Source organism: Lonchura striata, chromosome 11 (genome assembly GCF_050655825.1).
Source record: "Lonchura striata isolate lonStrDom1 chromosome 11, ASM5065582v1, whole genome shotgun sequence".
NCBI classification, from domain to species: Eukaryota; Metazoa; Chordata; class Aves; order Passeriformes; family Estrildidae; genus Lonchura; species Lonchura striata.
In genome coordinates this window covers 17,896,869-17,918,521 of record NC_140713.1, presented here as the reverse complement: position 1 = coordinate 17,918,521, position 21,653 = coordinate 17,896,869, and the positions used below count along the sequence as shown (strand labels likewise).

Genomic DNA, 21,653 nt, shown 5'->3' with positions numbered 1-21,653 from the left:
AACAACTGATGTGAACCACATTTTACAGAGCCAGAGATGTTTCCAAGACAATTGAATGCCAAAAAAATTCAAGAAAAGCAGTGATGAGTAGAGACCTTACACGCCCTAGCTGAAAGGCCACATCTACAATATGCATTCACAGCTTAATAGATCCAAAAAGGACACATGGGGGTATAATTCATAAATATCCCAAGCAGGGACAAAACCTCAATTAGAACTTGTCAATTCTTAGACAAATCACCCAGACATTAACAAAAATTCAGAAAACTGGGCAGCACCCATTTCAGGTCTTGGATTTCTTAGTTCTTACATTCCTCTTTCCTTTTTGATCTTGAAGACCTTGCATCAAACAGACCATTGTGGGCCCCAAAAAATGTCTCTGAGAGCTACAAAACCAAACAAGGTAATAAATGCACCAAGAAAAAACCAGGACATTTTTAGAGGGAGATTCATATTGGAAAGCAGAAACTGAGCAATGCCACCGCAGACTGGGAATCTGCAAAAACCAGCAGAATTTAAAAATCCAATCCTGTTTTATTTGTTGAAAAATACAGTTGGTGCTGAAGAAATAGAAAATGTATCTGAAGAGAAATCATAATGAGGGCCTTTCCCCTCAAGTTCTTGACCTGCCTTTCTCCCTCAAGTTCTCACTTCCATTTAGTTCTTGCTTTCTCTTAGAAAGCTTAAAATGCCTCTTCTACAGAGATAAGCAGGTGGAGTGCTGCCACATCAGGACCCACAGTACATTGCTGCACTGGCATGGTGCATCTTGCTCTTGGTTTGCTGGAGGCAGTGGGAAAATTAGCATTAATAATAATTAATATAAATAATTTCCCCTTCTATGCCCTCTTTCTAACTCAGTTTTTATCATGTTTCCCCTCATTTTTCAGATATGTCTCCTTTTTGTAATCTCATTCTTGTACTTATGAATCTTGGCCATATCTATCTCTGCCTGTTCTAGGTATATTCTCCTTTTTCCAGCATTGTTTTTCTGCACAAAACACAGCAGACTGAGAGCAGAGATGGTTTTAGGTAGATTTAACTGCACCAAACCCTGTGCCCAAAGAGGGCCCACATTGCTTGGCTGTGAGCCAATATGCCAAAGGACTCTGCAAGTCACCATCACCCCAAGCAACATTCACCCAAACCTGAGCCACTTACCAGCTCACTCAAGTCTTTCTGCCCTCTGGAAGTCCAGGCTCCTCTTGCCACTACTCAGGACTTCTTTGAAACCCATTATTTGCTGCCTTTAAATTAAATTACAGAGCAATGTTAGGCCCTTAATGTTGATTTTCCATATAGCTTGTTGGTATCAGCAGAGTTCTGATGCCCCCCAGATATGTTCCCTTCTTCAGCCTTAATCTGATTACATTCATTAATCTGATTTTTTTTTTTTTTGCAAAGCAGACAAGAGAGATCAGACAGCCTGAGAGCTCTTCCCAGTTTGCTCTCATCTAAGACAATCTCCTTCCTAGTTTGGATTTACATGGAAAACAAGATTATCAAAAAGAGGCCATTTTATCTATCTTTCTGCAAGGTCTGTTATTTAACAGCAACAGAAATTACTTGAGTTTTAACCTGTAATGCTGCAGTGGCTGGACAAGTGCAAGATAAATGTTCACTCTAGTAGGACAAAATTAATTTGAGCACTGAGGACATTCATGCCAATTAGATTGCAGGGAATGCTCCAAATCAGATTTATCTAGAAGAAGCAGGTATTGAATAGGTTGCATAATGTTGAAAAAAATTATTGAGTCTCTGTCCTGAAGGAATCTCAGTTGTCTCTGTCTGTATGTGTCTGCAGCAATTTGTATCTATAATCCTGATGTTACTGCCTTGGCTGTCATTCAAGCCCTGCTTCTGTAGTGAGACCTCAACTGCTACAGGATGCAGATACAATCACCTGAAATCATTTTCTGACAATGCTGTACATTCCTACAGCAATTTCCATCTAAAGAAGCGTCGTGAAGTATTTTGCAAGCATTTCATCAAAGCATTTAATTAATGCTTTAGGGTAAGTCTCCACTTTCCTGTGTGCTGACATTATCACTCTATCAAATTATCTTGCAGCCTTCTCACACGTACTGCACATCACTCTTTTGGGAATGGGAACTGAACTGCAGAAATATTCACAGAGTGTCTACACAGTGGGGACAGCCTAGCCCAGAAGGAAGTATCCCCCCAAAGCACTACAGGCATTACTATGCCCTTACAGCTGCACTAAGCTGGGGGCATTCTCCCAGTTCTCTCATACTCAAAAAACCAGGATTGTGCCTCAGTGTTTTGGAGGAAGGTGAAATGGCTAAAGCTTGGTAAGATTCTGCTTTTCTGCTGACTTCAGAAAGCACTTGTTCCAGGTTTGATTAAAAATTGCTGCCAAGAATTAATCAGGAATTTTGCAGCAATTTAGAAAGGCGTTGTTCAGGAAACTCATTATTGTCTGTACCCTGGCTAGCCAGACAGCCACTGGAGTGTTACTAGTTACAAAAAAGGTAGATAAAATTGAATTATATACCAGAAAAGTTATTCCCCAACAGATCATTTTAATAACCATCTCTAACAAGATCTGCCTGGAGTGGTGAGCATGCTGCTCATTGTACATTGACAGGAAAGAGACCTCTGACCACAGTGAATGCAGCAAAGGGTTGGCCGGGGGAACAGAAAACCAGACGTTCAAAGAGCCTGTCATGGTTAGCTGAGCAAAATGAGAGCAAAGCAATGCTTCCATGACAGCCTGAAAATGTTGCCATGGAGGCAGGAGAGATACAGAAACTCAAGATAGGCAGCAGGAAACAGAGGAGATGCGTGTTCAGTTAGGCCAGACGTCAGAAAAAAGCTTCCAGCTGGCCAAAATGTGCAATCCTAAATAGCCCTCCTGTGAGGGCAGTGGGAAAAGGCTTTTAGGACAGAGATCAGTTAATGTAAAGGGTTTATGATGTTTACTGGCAGGGAAGCAGCCACAGCAGTCACAAATTGCATGCCTGCTCTGTAAAACCTTGCTATCTTTATACGACTCAGGCAGAAAGAGGAAGCAACTTGACAAAACCTGTGAATAAATGATACCAAGAAATCAGTAAAAGAACAGAGATGTCCTAATACCAGCCAACACTTCCATCTTCCAGCTCTAGGAGATGTATCAAACAGCAAAGGGTAAGACTGGGGTTGTGGCTATGGGAATTTGTGGAAGCAAAAGCAACTGTGGCAAGGAACTTAGAGAGAAAGAGTATAAAAAAGATTATTTGGGGATTTGAGGGAAAGGAGCTGAACCTTCTGAAGGGATACAAAGAGCACAACCAGGGATCAGCAGCACGTCAGGCTTGGGATGAAAGGATGGGCTTTTCAATGTGGAAGTGCTTTGAGGCAGGCAAAAAATCAAAGAGTACAGGGGAAAGTGTGGTGGAAGGCTGAAACAATCCTTAGTGAGAATAAGTGGAAAAGAAACCACAGATCCTGGTTGACAAGGGACTAAAAAAAGCCACGTACCCTTGTGATCTACAATAAAAACAAATAACTTTAACTAAAAATTATAATGAATAAGGAAGAAATGCTTTCAGGCCTGTCACAGAAGAAAAAAATTCTCAGAAAATTAAATTATACTACACAGCTCCATGTCATTAAGAATCCTTGACAATAGATATGTTTTCAACACAGGTAAATGCAGTTCATATCCTGGCACCACAGCCAGCTGCTGGCCTGGGGCTCCAATATGCTTCTCCATATGAAGAACATGACTTCTCCCTAGGAAGGTCACTTACATCAAAACAACACAGGACCAAAGTTTATCCTCCTCTGTGGTCTGGTTTCCTCTTCAATAATTGATAATATTTTGACACAGTAAAATGCCAGACCTTTCACGAGGTCTCAGGACCATGTCCTCAGTTCCCCAAAGCCCCCTTTGGAAAACACTGATTTCTGGAGGTCAGTAGGTGAACATACTACCACTGGTATTTGTGGTCTGTCAGGATGTATTTGTGCTGTTCCAACAGGATCAATGCTTCCTCATTATCTTGTCTGTGGTGCAATAATAACACATTATTGAACAGCTGATAGGTTTTCCCTTTCATTTAACTGATTTTTGTTTAAAGAAGCAAAGGTTAGACAACTGTACATCATTTTAGTAACTGGCTATGTCAGACACTGTTTACTGGAGTAAACTCACTTTCCTTGTAGCAGATAGCAGCTGCAATTCCTCTGGTGATGAAAGTGAAACAAAAATCTGCCTGACTTTGGACTGCAAGCCAGAAGCAGCAGAAGAATGACCCTTATAGATCAGTCCCCAAGGTCATGGAAACCCACTTCATTAAGGGCAACCAGCTGTCCCAGCATCATGAACCACAATAGTCAATAGTGTTGTGATTTAGATACCACACTGTTTAATTTAGATACTCTATTAGCAATAAATCTAATCATAATCATCCACATAATCACTGTGAATAATTCTTCCCATGTCTGACTGAGAGCATTCTCTCAAACTGCTCTGCCACACCAATGCTATCACCCCAATTTACAAATGTCTTGCATCCGGCACAGTGATAGATAAAACCATGGTGAGATCTGGTGCAAAATTATGTGGGTTTGGGACTGATCTATAGAAGCAGGGTGAGAAGTACTGGGTATCCCTTTGAATCTATGGAAGTTTCTTCCTTGGCTTAGCATAGTCTTCCCAGACAACTCCCTGTACACATCCAGTATGACTGAAAGAGCTCCCAAATACTCCAGCAATACTCCCCACTCCATCACATAGTAGAGTTATATCATATATCTACAAAAGAAAAAAAAAAATCAGGGGCATAAACAAAACTATTTTGTTATTAGTGAGATATTTAACTTCTTATGTTTAACTGCCCAATATTCCTTTCAAGACAGATGCTTCCATCTGGGCTGTTGGTGCCACAGCTGTGCACACAGGGTACAGTCTGATTGGGAAAATATCAGTTGTAGATCAGCTGATAAAAGCTTAGCTCTATAGAAGCAGGGCTAATGCAGGAAGAAAGTGCTATGTTCTCATTTTAAGTATCTTACATGGACCAAAATTATCAAACCAACCAACCACAACAACAGCAGCAACAACAAAGAGAGATTATTTTGCATAAAACAGAAGTGTCTACTCAAATTTCTGCTTTAACTTGAAGAGATTTCAGAAAACAGAAGAATCCTGAAGCTCACAAGCCGAGTTGAAAGTTTAATTTCAGAAAAAGCATCACATTTTTCTTAAGCATGCTATTCAATCATATTTATTTTAGCTAGGACTCTTGTGCTGTCATGCACTCAATGATGAATTGTTCTCTCCTGTGATTTGGAAGAGCCTTATCTCCAGGAGTCCAGGGGAGCGTGACACTGAGAAGCTGCAAGCTACAGTAAAAGCCTGGCAGGGCAGAAATGCAAAGGTCAAGTCTTGCTTACATACCACTTTCCCCTGTGAGCTGAATTGTAGCTGTTCTCTTGGTAGTATTTTCCAAGCACTCAAGAACGTGTGAGAAGTGATGTGTTTGAGAAGAAATTAAAAAGAATCAACCCTTAAACTTAATGCTTTAATTACCTATGGCCCACAGAAGTCAGTCAGTGTAAACCTTGTGGCTGGTGTGTGAGTACACAGAAACAACAGAAGGAAGGCAACTAAACATCTCAGCACCACTGGAAATATCAGTGAGAAAGCCAAAACTAAAGGAAAGCTCTGCTCAGGCTTTTACTACAAACACAAACATTTCAGACTGTAACTTACCTTTCATCTTCCCACTATAAATTCTCATGAGCTAAACTAAGATTTTAGCAATGCCATTACAGTGTGCCCTGTACAATCAAGACCAGACCAGGCACTGGAGAACCCACCACATCCTCAGCTCCACACTCTCAGCTCCCTACCTCACCAGCTGGCCTTCATTCATTTGCTCCAGCTCTCCCTCTACTTTTACATAGCCAAAAATCTTGGTTGCGTAAAGATGATCTTCAAACAGGCCAGTTAAAGGGTGAAGAGGCACCGAGACAGAGAAATCTTCCATCTGCACCTCAGATCTTTCTCATTAGGTAAAACTTCTTTCTGATGAGGCAGTAAGTACCATTTTGTTACACCACTATTAGGGGTCAATATGACATGATTTGGCTGGAAAAATACATTCCCTCTTTTTTTTCCCCTCAAGGGGTTTAAAGAGTTTTAGTCCTGTAGTCCTGTTTATAGGTAGCACCGGGCTTTTCTATACTTAAGATTCTTTCTATTTTCCAGCTATTGCTTCATTTTAGAAAGCAAACAAGTAGTTTAAAAGAGAGGGGGAAATTGTCTGGTTATAGATCCCTATGCTCAGTTATGACTTTAACATACAAATTCTCTCATGTACCTAGAGCCAAAGAAAAGATCCCTTACATATATGTAATTATATTATCCTTACGATGGACATGTAAAGGAGATTTTTTTTTTCAGTTACTCGGCTTCAAGCAAAATTTTCCCAAATTATCAGTTCTGAAGTGCCTAATACTGATAGCACTGAATTTCTGTACCAAAACTACTTATGGCTTAAGACTGGATTGAGCTTTATGAAGAATATGTGAGAGTGCAAAAATCAATAGCAGGAAGCCTGGTATTAAAGCAAAAGCATTTCTGCTTACTCATGCTCCATTGTTGGCTATTTGCTCCCAGAAGGGCTGGGGAGTGCCATGTTCCTGAACATGCATATAGGAAAATTCCCACAATATTTAAGTCTCAAAAGCAACTTGCACTTGCTGTCTACTGTAGTAATGAATATGCTTTGACCTTTCTGCCTCTGTGTGCAGATTAGATGTTGTTTTGCTGTCTATGTGTTTCGAGGGATGCTGCAATGGATGCTCAGTGATGCTCATTATGACTCTGTTAATATTTCAAGGCTCTTGCCTCCTGCTAACCCAAGCTGGGTGTAACAAGTCTCCCGGGGATTTAGAAAGGGCAGCAAGGTGGGTTTACTATGTGAAGAGTCTTCTGAAGCACCTGCCTTGTGGGTTAGAGAGGGCAAAGCAAGCTCTGGAGGAGCATCACTGCTGATTCCGGAGACTCAGCGTGCGCTGAGCCGTGGCCCTGCAGGGCTGTGAGATGATCGCGCTGGGCTCAGGCTCCCAGGGCAGGCGGCCCAGGGCGTCGGGAAAAACCACACAGGGCGCTGAGCCCCAGCCCTGCCTCTCCAGCGGGTGGCCACACATCCCAACACAGCTCTTCTCTTTTCTTCCTGAGCAACCTGTCAGCGTTAGCGCTGGTAAGTGCTGCGCGGATAACTTCTAGCAACGCGCTCCCGCGGGGCTCCCCGCTGCTCGGAGGCGGCTCCGCTGCCCCTTTCCTCGCGAGGAGCAGCCGCTCCTGAGCCCCTGTTCGGGACACGGAGCCGATCAGCCGTGCTGCCGCCCGCCCGGCCTGCGCGGGGCTCGGCTGCTCCTGCCCGCCCCAGCGCCGATGGCAAACCCGCAGCGGGCAGAGCCCCCCGGCCCGGGCCAGGGCGGTGCCCCCCGAGGGGAGGGCGTGCCGGGCGGGCGAGGGGCCGGGCTGGGCGCTCGGCCGGCTGCGAGCGGGAGCGGCTCCAGGCCGCGCTGCAGCCGCGGCCTCGCGTAGGGAGCGGGCGGCGCGGGAGGCGCCTCGGGCGGGCGCGGCGCTACGGGAGGCCGGGGCGGCGTGAGGCGGCCGGGCCGCGCTGAGGAAGCGGAGCGCGGGGATGGGTGAGGAGCTGCGCGGTGGGGCGAGCCCAGAGCCTGGTCCTGGCCTGAAGGGATCTGGAAATGATGATGAAAAAGCAGGCGTTTGCCTGTTGTTGCTGTGTGCTGAGTGAGCTTGGATTTAAGGCTGAGTATTGTTAGTGTTCTGGCTGGAGCACCTCTGGGACGGGCTAAGAAAGCTGGGGTTGTTTAGCCTTGCAGAACGCTCTGGGGAGATCTTAGAACCCCTTCCAGTACTTAAAGGAGGCATATATGAAAGAAGGAGAGTAACTTTTTACATGGGCAAATAGTGGTGGGACAAGGGGGAGCAGTTTTTAACTAAAAGAGGAGAGATTTAGATTGGATGTTAGGAAGAAGCTCTTCTCTGTGAGGGTTGTAAGTGCCTGGTACAGGTTGCCCAGAGAAGCTGTGGTTTCCCCATCCCTGGAAGCGTCCAAGGCCAGGTTGGATGGAGGCCTGCACAACCTGGTCTAGTGGAAGGTATCCCCTACCCATGGCAGGGGGGTCAGGATGACATGGTGTTGAAGGTCCCTTCCAACCCAAACCTCTTCTGTGAATAACTGGGTTGAGCTGTAATTAAAAGCCCATACTCATAGTTGGTCTTTAAAATGAAATAAACTAGACAAGGGCACAGTGGTCTGTGTTTTCCCCAGTTTTCCTCTTTACCCAGAACATCCTACAAGAAAGGATGAAATTGAAGCCAGACCACATCTGCATAGAGGACAGTGAAATTAAACCTGCCCATTGAAAGACCTTAAACTGGGGAAGGGTAAGATGAAACCTCTGCTGTGTGTGTGACCATGTGCCTCTCTTTCCTCAGAGGGCTGATGGTGATGAGGGTGGGCAGGCAGACAGACAAGGGCTGTGGCCTGAGATGCTGCATGGGTGTGAGAGGAAGAGTAAAGTGCTGAGGGTGGCCATTGTTTCCAAACTTTCTCAGCTCTTTCAGTTTTAATCCATTATTTTCCCAAACTCCGTTGTTATGTAACACTTAAGGCCATTGTATTTTCTGTTGTGGGAATGGGCTTGAAAGATGGTTAAAGAGATAGGCTGAGAGATATCCTATTTTGGGTGGTAATTTTGATTGAATTATTTTGCTTAAATGAACACTTTAGTTTGGAATAAATTGCTGGCTGGCTGATTTCTGGTTAGTGCCTGTCACTTGCGCGATGCGTGCTTTGTTCTGAGCGGTGGAGCAGACTGCAGCAGCCTTGCCAGCTTTTGTGTGAGTGTGCTTGTATTTGTTGGCCTTGCAGCACAGCACTTAGCATTACTTTCTTCTTTAACATCAAGCACGTATTCCCATTGACCACAGCTGCAACCAAGTCCTCTCACTTCGGGTTTATCACAGTTTTTTCAGTCATTAAAGGAAGGCATAAGGGTTTGCAGTCATCTGCCAGAGAGCAGTAATGCTGAGCAGAGAAGGGGAGCACAGCTCACTGGCTGGTGCCCAGCATCCCTCCAGCTGAGGGGCAGTTCTCAAGGGTCCCAGTGAGGGGCTACACCAGCATTATACTGGGTGTGGTGGAAGAGGCGGGGGGGTTGTTCCCACTTGGGAAATTGGAGGAGCAGCAGCTGTGTTCCCTCTCAAAGTTGCCTTTGCTTGTGGCTCCCCATCACCGATACTTAGAGCTCTCAAATAAACACTGCTATAATCAGATGATAACATTTCTGGGCCACTTGCTGAATTTGGAGAGCTTGTGGTGTGTTCTCTTTTGTGACTGAGAGAGATATTTGTATTTAAGTGTCCATACAGTGAGCAGAATATTCAGAGTCAGTGAAGGGCCAAGCACCAGCAAACTCTTCTTTGCTTGCTGTGTAAATAGCAAGAAGGCCAGTTGAACCGGTGAACCTCCTGATTTTCAAATTACCTTATTTAGGATAGCCCTCATTTACTTTCCTCATTGGTGCATCATTCCATGAAGCATTTACCTCTGTTCTAGAATACAGCTGTTAAGCACAACCCATTTTTACTTTTTATTTTAAAAATTTCCTATTTCTGTACTGGTGTGATTGAAATGACGTGGTTTCTTCTCCCCTGATGTTGTCCAGGTTGCGAATTCACCCAAGAATGGATAAATGTAAGCAGCCTTATGTTAACGAGAAGACCAACCTTGAAAAGTTCAGTCCTGAAATTCTTTCTGAAATTGAGAAGCTCTTTGCGAAGAAGTTTACTTACACTAAGCCAGTGAATGATGAATGGAAGCTGCCAGATCCCAGCAATGCTTTTACATGTGATCATGTGGAGTTTCACTCACTCTTGGCTCTGAAGGACTCTATGAATGAAGTGAAGAACCAACTGAGTGATAAGAACCTTGAGGATTGGCATCAGCACACCTCTTTTACCAATAAAGCAGGGAAAATAATATCTCATGTGAAGAAATCGGTGAATGCTGAGCTCTGTACCCAAGCATGGTGCAAATTTCATGAGATCCTGTGCAGTTTTTCTCTTCTCCCAGAAGAAGCTCTTCAAGATGGAGAACTGAATTCTGTCCACCTCTGTGAAGCACCTGGAGCTTTTATAGCCAGCCTTAACCACTTCTTGAAGTCCCACCATGTCCCTTGCCACTGGAATTGGGTGGCTAATACTCTAAACCCTTATCATGAAGCCAATGACATCCTTATGATGATCATGGATGACCGTCTGATAGCAAACACATTACCTTGGTGGTACTTTGGCCCAGATAACACTGGGGATGTGATGACATTAAGACATCTAACAGGACTTCAGAGCTTTGTGAGCAGTATGACCACAGTCCACTTGGTAACTGCTGATGGCAGCTTTGATTGCCAGGGAAATCCAGGTGAGCAGGAAGCTCTGGTCTCACCGCTTCATTACTGTGAAACAGTCACTGCTTTAATGATCCTGGGCACTGGAGGATCCTTTGTTTTGAAGATGTTCACTCTATTTGAACACTGTTCTATCAACCTGCTTTTTCTGCTAAACTGCTCTTTTGAGGAGGTCCATGTCTTTAAACCAGCCACCAGCAAAGCTGGAAACTCAGAGGCCTATGTGGTTTGTCTTCGCTATATGGGCAGAGAATGCCTTCATCTGCTCCTTCCTAAAATGATGCGCAACTTTGGAACAGAAATGGTCAACAAAGCTCTTTTCTCCCAGCATACACTTCCAGAATCATTCCTTAAAACACATGAAGAGTGTTGCATGTTCTTCCACAAGTGCCAGGTAGAGACTATCTCTGAGAATATCCGTCTTTTTGAGCGCATGGAAGAGGCAGAGCAGATGAAACTGAACAAGTTAAGAGACTGTGCAGTAGAGTTCTTCATGCAAAAGTTCCACATGAAACCCATTGGCAGAAATAACTGGCTTGTCAAGAAATCCCAGGCTGGTTGCAGCATGAATGCAAAATGGTTTGGGCAAAGAAATAAATATTTTAGTACATACAATGAAAGGAAGATGATGGAAACTCTGACATGGAATGATAAAGTGGTAAAGGGCTATTTTAATCACTGGGCTGAGGAACATAGTTTAAATAATGCTGGGAACATGTGCATCCTGGAAGGACCATTTTCTAACCTTGAATGTAGCTTTTGGTACATTTTGGAAGGAAAAAAATTGCCAAGAATAAAGTGTTCTCCATTTTGTGATGTTCAGGTCTTAGAAAATCTTAATGAAGCTGTGAAGGAGTTGGGTGGGGAGAGGCTGAAAAGCAGATCAATGCTGCAGTCTTGTCAGTCTTGTGAAGTTCTTCCTGGGGAGCTCATACTTGCAAAAGTGTCTGATCTTTCCAGGTGCCATCAGGAAGCCCTAAATGAAAGTTGTAGTGACCGATTCAAGTGCCTTGTGGTGGGCTTTCCCACCCTCTGCGACACAGAAAGCCAGCCCAGTATGGAAATAAAGCCCATGGACGCAGCCATGCTGCTGACTTTCAGCTTCTCTTTGCTGTATGATGGAGAGCCAAAGTACCAGCAGCACCTTTTGGAGTGTGTCCTGCATTCGTTGGCCCAGCTGGCAGCAGGAGATGCGTTGGTTTTGCCTGTTCTCTCCTGCCTGACACGTTTCACAGCTGGCCTGGTCTTTGTCCTGCACTGCTGTTTCAGGAGCATCGCGTTCGCGTGCCCGACCTCGCGGGAGCCGCTGAGCAGCGGCGCCGCTTTGCTGTGCGTTGGTTACCGCGGCCTCCCCGCGCCCGTTGTGGAGTATCTGCAGCATCTGAACGCACTGATGAGCTCTTTGCTGGACACAGACTCTCCCCAGCAGGTTCTGCAGTTTGTGCCCATGGAGATTCTCCTCCAGAGCAAGCTGTTGGAGTTTCTATGGGATTTAAACACGGCCATTGCAAAGAGACAGCTCCACCTGATTATGCAAGCTCAGCAGCAGCAAATGACTAGTCACATTCCACTTTAAAATAATTCCAGAACTGCGGGAGTTGCTGCTGCTAGACCTTGTTTCACGGGCAGGCAGAAAGTGTTAAAAACATTGTTAATGTGAAGGTAACATTAATGCAAAACTGGTGTGACATTGAGGGTGCTGGCAGGATGTTTTGAACAATCAGTCCTAGGTACACCATATTGTATGTGTAGGAAATAGGAGAAAAGAAAGGCAGACCTTAATTTCTGACCGTTAAGCTGGATGTTTTAGGATACAGAATAACATAGAATCTTTGATTCAATGGAAACAAGGGCTGACAAGTGAGTATAAGCCTCACAGCTTCCTATTACCATCCTTAAAAACAATCTTTTGACATCCCTTTAATTTACAGTTGGTTTAATTCTTAATGGTGACGTGAGGGAAATCCTGTGTAACTTGCCTTACCATTTTGGATGGTATGAAATGGTGATGGTTATGGATAAGTGTCCCCATTTACCATTCTTAAACAAGAGCCTCTGAATTTTCACCTCATAGCCTTTGACTATCAGCCTCTTCTTTAGCACTTCAGTGAGTGAGGACTGAGATGAAAATTTCCTTGCCAAAGCCTGATAATGGTTTCTCCATCTCATTCTTGCAGCTGTTTCGTGAATGCCATGCTGATATCCTGAGTTCTAGTTCTTTGTGCACTTCAGTCACTTGACAGAAGGATCAAATGGAGCTGTTTATGCCAGAGAAGTACTCAGCCTCTGGCTGTTCATTGCTTACTCTTCAGACAATAATTTGGATTGCCATCAAGCCCTCTCTTGTGACTTCTTATGGGTCCAAAGCTGAGCTCAATTCTCAAGAATGAAATTTCCTAAAAGAATTAGCCAATGGCTATAGACACTTAGGCTTGTAACAAGCAGAACCTTTAGGAGACATTTAAATGCAGGAAACTTCTACCAGCCACGAGAGGGTCATAATGTGCAGTTGCTGGGATTTTTAGCCTTTCTGTGCTAAAAATCCTTAAAACAAAGGCTTTGAGGTGTTACCACCTGAACAAACAGTTCACCAGTTGTGTGCTGCCTTTCTTGTGCACACAAGTGTGTTCATGTTTGTGTGGGAACCCTCAGGGTTGATACAGCCATGAAGCTTTTGTGTTATAAGTAATCAATGTGTACTTTTGATGTAAATGATGCATATATTTTTTGAAGTAAAAAAAAAAGATGTTGATTTACATAGCTGTTGTATATTTTCAGTTTATTGGCAAATGTTGAAAGTGCTAAAAGACCCTTTTTTTTAAAAAAAATGAAGGGGAAACAAATGCTGTTTGGAGAAAATAAAGTCTTTTATTTTAGGTTTTCATTGTTGCTGTTTACATGTTTCTTTACCCAATATGGAAGAAATCAATGAAATGCATTAGGGGAGCCTGGGAAGGTTTAGTTTTTGGTTTTTTTAAGCCATGCTTTCCTCATCATTTATCCATCCTTCATGAGTGAAGGGTATAGTCATCTTCAATTCTCTCTAACTTTTGGAGTTTATCAGCTTAGAGAGACTCCAATTGCAGACGTGGTCAAAGCAGTGGAGGAGGCCTGCACACAATTCCCTTGGCCTTGTCACTGAGCCCTACAATCCATGTCCCTCTGCAGCTGCTGTATTTCTTAGCAGCAAGGATTTTGAGCTAAGGATCTTCAGTTTCTCCTGCCTGTGACAACTGCTCTGGTAGGACAAGGTTGTTATACACTGTACTTTTGTCTGCAAACTCTGTTGTTTATTCTTATCCAAATGTTCCCATCCTAATTGCTTGCCTTCACTGGGTGGTGTGATTGAGAAAAGGCTGTGTGCCTTATTCCTCAGGGCTGGCTCTGCTGCACTGCCAGGGGTTCCAGGTGATTGTCTTTGGGTTGGCTGTCCAGTTTGTCTGGAGAACTGTCTGCTAACTCATTTTGATTGCAATTACCAATGCTGATGTGTTTTTCCCATTGCCTTTCTCTTTGGAAGTAAGCACCAAATTAGCTGGGGAAGATTATTCTTTGTCCTAGAGGTGTGAGATGACACAGGAAATGAATCCTGTTCTGATACCTTCACTTCCGTACAGCTAGTGGTGTTTTTTGGGGAAATCTTTATGCAGAAAGTGAAGTTGAATGGATACTGGACTGCATGACAGCCTTGCCTTTCTTGGTTTTAGTGAAGCTGAAGACTTTGGTTGTTAATGTCAAACTGTTCTTCAGGGGACATGAGGACTTTGGAACTGTCCTTGAAACAGGAGACTGGGTTGGAAGTGCTTGTTACAGGGATTGTCAGGTTGATTTTGATAGAAATACTGTTTAATGGTTTTATGGCTTTACTGAATTACAGGGAAATGTAAATGCTTAAAATTGTATTCAAGCTTATAAAAAGTCTTATGAAATATTTGCATTCCCAATATAATAGTATAATAACAGTGCCTAAAGACATGAAATGGCAGATTGGAAAGTAAAGGGAAAATATGGATGTCTTCATTGTGCTGCTACAGACCTTAAAAGATGCATATGCAACTTCTTCAGTCCTTAAAGTCAATTTATACACTACATTATTTAGATTATGCATCTTATTTGAATTTTGATATATCTTAATATGCTAGCATGCCTGGCAGTTTTTGAGTTTAAACAGTTGGTAATGAAAGCAAAGACAAAGCACTGAGCCCAAAGCAAATTAGCTTTCTCCCTGGCTGAACAGCTATTTAACAAATGTCCTTTTTCTGTCTTGTGTCAGGTCCTCTGTGTCCCCCATCGAGACTGGGGAGATTAAATTTTACCTGTCATACAACTTGCACCAAAGCACCACAGTTAATGGCTCCTTTTATTAAAACAATAATATGAAATTGTATATTAAAACAATATTTTTCCTCTGTAGGAAACTTGAAGAGATTTATTGAAGTGCATCTTCATAGTGCTTTACTAAATGGGGATGACTCGCTTGTTAAAGAATTGATTTATCTAAATTGGGGGATAGCAGGGAGAAGTGCCTGTCACTTGCTGGTGAATTGATTTGTTTAGATTGGGGGATAGCAGGGTGAAAGTGAATCAATATTCAAAATCTATTTGTTGCTGAAGCCAGAGATCATTATCTGGGTATCAAAGAGATGAATGAGCAAATTCTGTCCAATAAAAATGAAAGCTCATGCCAAGGTAGCCCCAGGTCCTCAACTGTCAGGTACCTGTGCTTCAGAACAATGACCCTGTAGCCAGTGGGTAATGAAACCTCAATTAAGACTAAGGAATAAAGGGACTCTGGTGAAGTGCCTTAATTTAAGTCTCTGGAGGGTTAAGGTGATTAAATACTTGCTTTATAATCAGTTGACTGCCCCAGGTTGATGGCAGAGCACAACTCAACACCATTGAGTTGAAATGTAATTAAATGTCATAGGGTCACAATTAAACCCAATTCCAAGGTGGCTGCTGAATAGCTGCATGTCCCCACTAATAATGGTGTGCTCTGACAGATGAGTGTTTAGCTGAGTGTGGGGTTCATAGAATTGTGTGAGCCCTGTGAGCAGCTCCCTGCCTTCACTACTGCAGCAATGCTGATGGTACCCAGCCGTGCAGCTGGAGCAAAGCATGCCACCAGCTGTGCAGACAGCAGGTAGAGAACCCTGCATGGAGTAGATCAGTAGCACAGGATGTGTTTGGGATTAGTGCACCTAGGGCTGGGATGGCTGTAGGATTCCTGGCTGCTGGGAATGGTGATATGTGGAAGCAAAGCTTCTTGTCACACCTGAAAACCACATAGCAGCTCTTGGAACTGGCATTGAGTGTTAGCACAAACTGGAAGGGACCTGGATTCAGATAATGTATTGGGAATTAAAGGAAAGCTAGTTCAAAAACTTACTTTTGCTCTTTGGGAACACTGGAGAGGCTGGTCCACACCTGGGGTGAGCTTGCACTTTTTGTGGAAACACAGGAGGCCAGTGTTTAATAGTTGTCAGCACTTGGTCTTAACTATAAATCACAAAGTAATTGATTTCAGGGTGTTAATGAAATTTAGATTTATGGAGAAGTTCAGTTATGCCTAAGATGCACAGTTAATAGCACTGGCACTGAATAAAACCCAAATTAACTTTGTTTCCATTATGAAACAGAGTACTATTAGCCCATAAATTTATATTCATATAAGTGGTTTGGCTCTTAATTATGTGAGTAGCTTTGTCAAAGTTCTGTGCTTAAAAACTGTTTTCAGACTTGGAAACCTGTTCAAAGCTCTGGATATTTTCCAACTTTCAATGCCCAGCAGTATTGCTGGTCTGTGTACAAAAACTCAAGACCAGACTCTGAATGGATTTGCTCAGACTTTTTGGAGGGAAGAGTTTGAGTAGGAAATGGATTAAACTCAGATGTAAATTCATGCTGACTAGTTCCTCACTAGGTCACAGAGGGGACAGGCAGGACAACCCGTGCTCCTTAGGCTGGATGCTGGGACAGTGGGGTTTACCAAAAGGGTTACAAATGTAAATTGTATAAATTTACAAATGTACAATTGTAAATTAGACAAATTCAGTTCTCTCATTCAATCCTGATGACAAACTGTGCGTAGTGAGTGTAACAGGTCTCAGAGCTGGTTTGGGGCTGAGCACATGCAGCTGAGAAGACCCATTTGTGTTTCACTGACTGACCTTACTCATCACATCACTCTCTGCAGTTTTGAAGTGACCCCTGAAAGAAACTGACAGCAGCAGTCTCAGGAGCATGAGTGGAAGTAATGAAGCAGTAATTAGCAATTAATAAAATGTAGTGAAACTTTTAACTGCTGCACTGGCCTAGAGGTCTGGTGCTGGAGTGGAATAGTCCCTTGGAAATCTACAGCTGGGGTGCTTAATTATAATTTCCTTTAGACACCATCTGCTCTTGGAGCCAACTTGTATATTTACTTTTTCCCTCGAAGGTAGATGGGTTTTAAGGACTCCACTTCTGTGGCTTTTCACAGCAGAGATTAAATTGAAGCTGGGATCAAGATATGGGGAATGAGATGGCCCCTGTGGCTGATGTGTCCTACAGAGACCATGAGGACATGGAACGTTGGAATGGCCATCAGGATGTCAGAAAAGTGTCACAAAAACATGGACAGAACCTTCTTTGTAGTTGGCAGAAGGATGTTATCTTTTCCAGGGAAGGCATAAATTGAAATTGTGCTGTCTCTGTGCTCTTCTCTTCCCCTTCCCACGTCAAGCTCTTCTGAACTGTGTCTGGAAGATGTCACCTTTCAGAGACTGTGATGATGAAAGGCAAGGACTGCTGAGGAGCCCTCCTGACCTGAAGTTGCCACTGGGTCACTGACAACAGGCAAACCCGAGTGAAGCATTAACACTCTCTGAGGAAGAAGGACACCTGTGGCTGTGAGATCCCCGTGGGGAAGCTCTTTGCTCCTCAGAGCTGTTGCACTGTGTTGCTTTAGCAGGTGTGTGCTGCATTATGCCTTGCTATGCACTGGCAGGTCAGCTAAGGCCAGAAGCTAAACTGCATCACCACTCCTTGCTCTCCTAAAAATGAGCCTGAAAAATGGTTAGATCATGGAAACATACAGCCAAACACCACCAGCCTTCCCCTCATTCCCCACTGTGTTAATCATTTGTGGCAGGAGCTAAGAGCAAGTCAGGAGAGTCAGGTTAGGCTGAAATATCTTTTGTTTTTCAGCTATAAGAATGCCCAGTGGATTTGAACAGAGCAAAATACTTTTCAAGCAGGAAAGGTGCAAAAATGGGACATGGGAATTTTGGAATATGTCAGTGCAATTTTAGATGTCACTCATGTGCACTCGAGGCTTGTAATAATGATTCTATTTTGTCTTGTGTAAATCAGTTTTAATTAATAGAGCAGATGTACCAACAATGCATCTGGAAATGAAATGGAGGAAAAAGAAAAGAGGCAGCTGGTGCTAGTGGATGTAAATATTTGCTTTTTGGGAAGTGAAGCTCTGCAGAAACTTCAGGCTCCATTTCAAATTCAGAAGCCTGTTTCTTAATGCCTGTGGAGATATATGGAGCAGAAAAAATTAACTAAACCATAATGCTGATTTATTTGAATCTAGTGCATGTGATGGAAGTAGCCCAAGTTTTTGGAATAGGGCCAACACATGAATTCTTGGTTCCTGCTGAAATATTAAGACTTCGTTGATGCAAGGTGCATTAATTCCAGAGGAGCTGTCTCTGTACCCAGAAGCCTTCCCAGGCCTCTGCAGTACAGGCTTGGCTTATGAGCATGGACAAATGGAAATGCTAATGTTTGACCCTTACTAGAGCAGAGCAAGGTGCCCTGATGCTGCTGAAATAGGGCCTGACTGGCAAACCAAGTGTAAGAGGTCCATATATCTGAAAGCTGCTGCTGGGGAGGTTTGAGAGGTAAGTGGATGGACTCTGAGCCTCATGTGAAGCTGAGGGTTGAAAAAAAAGCAAGGCATGAATTAGGTCTTTGCAGGTTTTGATGGGACATTCTACAGTTCTGCTGTGTTATTTTTGTGCACGCTTAACTGCAGAACGGTCTTTTAAATCTTTCTCAATTCCTTTCAGTACTGAACTTTTCATGAAATCCCAGGCTATTTGTGTTAGAATTAGGAGAGCTTTTTGTTCTCTCTTTTTTTTTTTTTTTTTTTTTTGTTAGTACCTTTAATTGCTAAGAAGAACATGAAAAAACAAGCCTGAAAGCACAAAGTACCACAGCAAAGATAGAATGTAACATGCAAAACAAACCCATTTTTAAAGCAAGTCATGACTGGTGAGTGGTGATTTCCAACCTGGACCTGGCAATGTGGGAGAAGGAAGACAGAAAGGTTTGATCCAGAGCAGGTATTTTGTGCTTGGTGAACCAGACAGTGGGAGTGGGAGGATTCCTCAAAGTAGTTTAAGTGGTAGTGCACACATTGTTAATACTTATTGCAAGCTCTCTGAGGATAAGACAGTCTTCCTTGCTCTGAGCTTACTTTTGGAACAGGACATCAGGATGCTTGCACCCAACCTTCTATATAAATATTCTGGTTTAGGATTTTGTGTTTTGATGCTGAGCATGCCCCACAGCAGAGAGAATACCTCAAAACGGCAGCACAGCTCAGAGCTGAGCTAGATCTGGATCAAAGTGAAGCTCCTCTGTCCTTAATACTTAGATAAGAAAGTTTGCAGGTGTTAGTAGTATTGCTGCTGCTGCTGCTGGGATTGGGTTTTCCCTGCCTGGAAGCAGATTATAGCTCTGTCTATACCACGTTTGCATTGTAGAAGCTTGTGTACAGTAACACCAGTAACACCTCTCTGTCTGTCCCTTCTGTTTCAGAGCTCTGCTGTCAGCTATTTAATACCCTACTCTGGTTACTGCTGTCATTGTCCTGCTATTCTTCATCCTTCACCCTTAATTGTCCTCAGTGAGCAGCAGGCATTGGGAAGGTGGTGATGGAAATGTAATGGATTGGAAGAGGCAGCAGGACCACTGGCTGTGAGAGATTTGTACTGTGTTCAGTCTTGCAGGTGAAGCAGCTGAGATCTTTCAGAAGGATGATGTGTTTAAGATGGGTCAGACAGGGTCTCCAGGACATGGTGAAGTTTAATTTTGCATTATAAAGGGATTTTCCACTCAACTTCAGACTAATAAGCAGTTAGTTCTTGGTACTTTAAAAGCAGAATCTCCTTTTCTACTTTTGTCATTACCAGGTGTTGAATTGGCAGCTGACAACCCCAGTGGTCTTGCTTGTCTATCCATCTTCCTATCCCTGTGGGCTCAGGTTGTGTGCATGTCTGGAATGCCTGCACACATCCCTCTGTCCATTGTTTCATATGGGAAAGATTGAATTGTGATCAGTCACACTTCCAGGATCATATCCTCCTCAGCTAATGGGATGCCTGAAACTGTAGTTTGACTATTTGGGGAATTATTGCAGACAAAATTTAGGGCTGAGGAATCAAATGAAGAGAGAAGAATGCAGAGCACCCAGCTACAGGACTGTACATCCTGGTTGTCTGTGTACTCAAATCTATGGCCCAATCTCCCCAGGCTGCAGAAGTTATCATGTGGAATAATTCTCTGTTGTTTGAGGATTTCTTTAAACTAGTTGTAAGAGGTGTTAGGTTCTATCTGACTTGCCTTGTTTCCTCACTACAGCCAGGGTTGCTCTGACTGTCTCCTTAGAGTGTCCCTTTCAAGTCCTGGCCTTCTGGGACTTGAAAGGCAATGAAAAATTTACCTGCAAACGCAGTGGTCTGTGTGGGGGCTCTGGCAGGTGAGACAAGGCTGTGCCCAGAGCAGGGATTTTTCTAAATGCACAGCTACCTGAGCTGTAGGCACCAGCTTCCAGGAGCAATGTAAATTGTGCAGGGCCTGAGCTGTGCCTTAGCTGACTCTAAAGTGTCAGGTAAACCTGTTGTCTGATTTAAATGCTGAGGTAACCTTGCTCTGCAGGGGAAATGGGAAACTTTGGAGACAATGCTGTGACATAAGAGTCCTGTAAAGTAAGAAGGAGTGGTTTGTCAAATGACAGTGTCACCTCTGATGTGGTGAAGGGAATCAGCACAGGGCACAGTGTCCTAGGTGGCTTGCTTGATGTTTTGTTAAGGATTTGAGCTGCCCATTTCCCACTGAGTTTTGGGATGCAGATGTCAAAGGTGGCTCTATTTAGATGGAGCACTGCTTCAGAGCTGCACTTCAAAAGCTGATGGAGAATGTACCAGCAGGGGGACTGTAATTGCCATATATTTTGCTCATAATGATATGGGGGGGAAAGAACAGGGGCAGCTGTAACGAATAAATGAGATGTTACATCCAATGACTCCCAAATCTTCTTTTTCCTGGGTGTTAGGTTTGCTGTAGAAGGCAGGAGGAGGGACAGGAATCCTGTGTCTCCTCAGCTGTGTGGATGCCCCCCTTCTTAAAATCCTGACTTAAAAATTGAATGCTTGTTAAAAAGCGGGAGTCAACAAGGGAGACCTGAGCCATGCTTTTTGCTAGCAGAGCTGTGCTGAACTCTCTGCCCTTGCACCAGAAGATAATTTGCCTCCCAGTGGTGGAAGGCTGAGCAAATGCCCCCCAGAGAAGGGAAACAACTTGTTCAGTCAGGCTTCCTCTGCTCTTTCCTTTTTACTTAAGAAAGGAGAGCCAACCCTCATGAAGATGGAATTATTGGCACAAAAAGTAAGTCACAGAGATATTTTCAAAAGTTTGCCTTTATGAAACTAGAGCAGAAAGGAGAGTTAGGGTGACTGATCTTTGGATTTTGCTTCCTCTGTGGCTCTGACAAGCCCATGAGCAATTGCCTATCCTACCATACATGACTGTGAGCAGGACAGCCCACTCTGATGCCTGTCAAAATGAACCTGTCAGATCAGCAGGGAGCTTCTCTTTCCCAGCTGGAGAAGAGATGGTGTCCAATCCTTACCCTCCTACAGAGCTGTGGCAGTCACCCTCAGGAAAAGAGTGGTCTTGGTTTGCATCTGGGCAGCAGAATGGGATATTTACCTTGTGACACAGTGGTACCTCTATGGCAAAGCAAAAGACTACTTTTGATGAATGTTAATTTTCACTCTGATTTTATGCAGTCTGAACAGTTTTGTTGAATCCTGACTGTTCTCCTCAGCTGTCCATCACTGACTCTCACGCTTTGATGGCTCTTATCACAAATGGCATGGTGAAAAGATCTTAGTTATTTTCTCTTTCCTTTTTTCTCC

At 43.6% G+C, this 21,653-nt stretch overlaps 2 protein-coding genes across 10 annotated transcripts in view; both read left to right on the top strand.

Moving 5' to 3' along the window:
• The first annotated feature begins 5,224 nt into the window (after positions 1-5,224).
• The window catches only part of LOC146766433 (uncharacterized), a 91,725-nt gene continuing 75,296 nt past the window's right edge, over positions 5,225-21,653 (top strand). For 5 of the 6 annotated variants that reach the window (XM_085589726.1, XM_085589725.1, XM_085589724.1 and 2 more), the window contains exon 1: positions 5,225-7,217. The gene's annotated coding sequence lies outside the window, so the exon portion shown is untranslated. The remainder of the gene's footprint in view (positions 7,218-21,653) is intronic. The other variant, XM_085589727.1, reaches the window with a different exon arrangement.
• CMTR2 (cap methyltransferase 2) lies at positions 7,525-13,342 on the top strand. 4 transcript variants are annotated; one of them, XM_021541055.3, is made up of 2 exons: positions 7,525-7,671; positions 9,721-13,342. In XM_021541055.3, exon 2 carries the CDS (start codon positions 9,740-9,742, stop codon positions 12,032-12,034), a length of 2,295 nt encoding a protein of 764 aa, XP_021396730.3. In that variant the 5' UTR covers positions 7,525-7,671; positions 9,721-9,739; the 3' UTR covers positions 12,035-13,342. The 4 variants fall into 4 exon arrangements, with proteins under 4 accessions (XP_021396730.3, XP_085445846.1, XP_085445848.1 ...); XM_085589720.1 differs by having other exon boundaries at positions 7,628-7,777; XM_085589722.1 differs by having other exon boundaries at positions 7,666-7,804.

What these genes read in the sequence shown, in the direction of transcription:
- CMTR2 (XM_085589720.1), top strand. Translation starts at nt 7,668, where the DNA reads ATGGGTGAGGAGCTGCGCGGTGGGGCGAGCCCAGAGCCTGGTCCTGGC. An exon ending in CTGTTGTTGCTGTGTGCTGA is followed by an intron (nt 7,778 to 9,720) that starts GTGAGCTTGGAT and finishes GATGTTGTCCAG; the next exon opens with GTTGCGAATTCACCCAAGAA.